The 2,466-nt window shown below is 47.6% G+C and overlaps 1 protein-coding gene across 1 annotated transcript; it reads right to left on the reverse strand.

Moving 5' to 3' along the window:
* Positions 1-6: 6 nt before the first annotated feature.
* LOC123161452 (F-box protein At5g49610-like) lies at positions 7-1,836 on the reverse strand. Its single transcript, XM_044579283.1, has 2 exons — positions 1,716-1,836; positions 7-1,213 (listed from the first exon to the last, which is right to left on the reverse strand). The coding sequence occupies exon 2, from the start codon at positions 1,139-1,141 to the stop codon at positions 50-52; it is 1,092 nt and encodes a 363-aa protein (XP_044435218.1). The 5' UTR covers positions 1,142-1,213; positions 1,716-1,836; the 3' UTR covers positions 7-49.
* Between the last annotated feature and the right edge of the window lie 630 nt (positions 1,837-2,466).

Here is a 2,466-nt window from a genome sequence, read left to right on the forward strand (position 1 = left end):
GAACAAATTGAGACCTTGATACAGGCTCTGATGAAAAGCTAAATAATATTCAGAACATAACAATCTGGTCAGATGAAAGGTGAACATAATCCTCTGGTGCCGGAAAGCATGTATGTGAAACTAGAGATTGTTTTAGCCGAAGTCCACTATGGCAGAGACATCTGCAGTGGAGACTAGCAATCAACTTGCCATCGAAGTCAAACTGAAGTAGCGAGTCCTTGTCATTATCGACCAGCACAAGCACATCACCATCCCAATATGCAACATTCACATACCAAAAACCGCGGACACTTAGCTCTGCAATCGGCAATTGAACCCGGGCTTTGGAGGCCCAGACTTGGGCTTCGTAGTCCTGCATCACCCAGACATGAACAAGGGTCTCTTCTTGATTAAGAATGTACAGGCCAAGCAAGTCATCCATCTCAAACAGGTCAGACCTGGCATGGCCGGGAACAATCGGAGAGCGCATGTGCCGGAACAACTCAGCGGTGGTGTCAAATACCATTATCAGTCGCTTTGTGCCCCAATGCAGGCTACCACGCAAAAGGACAGGTTCGTGTTGAAACAGTTCCGCGGCAGGAGGGCACGCCCCGATGGGCCTCGGCTGCTGGTCAGAGGCTAATGTGAAGACGTAAAAGCCACTTTGAGCATCAGTTTCCGGGCAGACGCAGAGCAGTAGTCGGTACTCGCTGGTAGGCCTGTGTGGGTACATCCCGAAAACCGTGAAGCCATCAAGCTGGTTGAGACGTGCATACTGACGAGTGGCCGGGTTGCAGATGGAGAGGCGTTCAGCCCCCCAGGTGGTGAAGACAAGGAGGCCGTCACAGCAGGCCACGGGAGTGAGGTCGTCGGCACCACGAAGTCGGGCGACGGACTGGAGCTTGTCGTCTGCCCGGTGGTCGGAGGGCAAGGGGATGAGGATGTCTATGGATGATGGGTCGTCAATTTCAGCGTAAAGGAGGGGGAATGAGGGCTGGCGGGCGTGGTGGGCGACAAGGAAGTCGCGGTCGGAGGTGGCGCCGCGCCAGTCGTGGCAGACTGCACGGCAGCGAAGGAGGGATTTGGGGGGCAGGCGAAGGAGGATCTCAAACATGAAGATGTCATCCTGGAGGCCATGGAGGAGACTTGCTGACTCTGCCATGGATCCGTGCAGCAGTGGTAGAGAGGAGTGGCAGTGGGAGTGACGGCGGTGGAGAGGAGATCTCACCAAAATCTGAAACAAAAACAAAGGTACATGGAGCTTAATTACAAATAACTAGCAATAGCATCAGCAGGGAAAAACAATACAGTCCAGTGCAGTGCAGTGCAGCAATCAGTAGCATCATACAAGAGGCAACATAGGCATAGTTTCCGTCTGATTTTTTTTCCTTTTTTCTGTTTGATTTCAATTCAAATTCACAGCATATATATATGATGAAATAGACATACACAACATATATAAGTATCATCCTCACAATAAACACCATCACAACAATATAAGTATCATGAAAAACATAACCATCATCACAAACATAAGCATCTAAAGAAGCACACAAGTCATCTAAAAGACCACAAGTCATCTAAAGAACACAATTCGAAAGAGCTGCGGTGATAAATATGCAATTGAATGCATATTTATCGATGCAACCATTTCGGACGAGAGACGCCTAGGTTACGCGACTTGACGAGAAAAGAAAATCTAGTGACATGATTATTAAGATGGATTCGTAGCTCACCCTCGACTGTAGACGAAGTAGTCAAACAGCGACGAAATCACAGACCAATGCCTTCGACGATGATGACTCCAAAGATATGCAACACCAGAAAGCCTGTAAATTTTACCGACAAAAAAACTTAGATCATCAAGTGTAAAAAGCTTAGATCACGGACCAATGCCTTCATAGATTTATTTACTAGATGCCTTCATCATTATTTTAGCAAGACCATGAAGTGTCAAAAAATATTTCATCATTATTTTGTAGCAAGACCATCATGAACAAAAAACCACTCATCACGAAGATGCGACACAACAAAGAATGCTAATCCACCGTGCCAAAAGTATATATATCATCTCATCGCCGTGGAAGTATACATATCATTATATATTATATAAGTAATCTTAACATGGTAATCAAACTCGGTACATTTGTATATTGGGAGACAGCCATAATGAAAACTCCAAGCAAGTAAACTACTGGTGACTAATAGGAGGTCCAAATCGATGTAAAATTTGGGTCTTGCCAATGCTCTCTAGTAAACCTGGTCAAACGTCGGGCCGGGCCGGGTTTCGGGCCGGGCTTGTAAAAGCCCGACCTTCATTTCTCAAGCCCGAGCCCGGCCCGAAGCCCGAAATACTCCACATTTTCAAGCCCGAGCCCGACCCGAAATCAAGCGCGAAGCCCGAAAGCCCGGCCCGAATGCTGTTTTTTAGTACGCGCACGTGCAAGCCCGGCCCGAAGCCCGAAAGCCCGGCCCGAAATACGGAAA

Source organism: Triticum aestivum, chromosome 7B (assembly GCF_018294505.1).
Source record: "Triticum aestivum cultivar Chinese Spring chromosome 7B, IWGSC CS RefSeq v2.1, whole genome shotgun sequence".
Lineage (NCBI taxonomy): Eukaryota > Viridiplantae > Streptophyta > Magnoliopsida > Poales > Poaceae > Triticum > Triticum aestivum.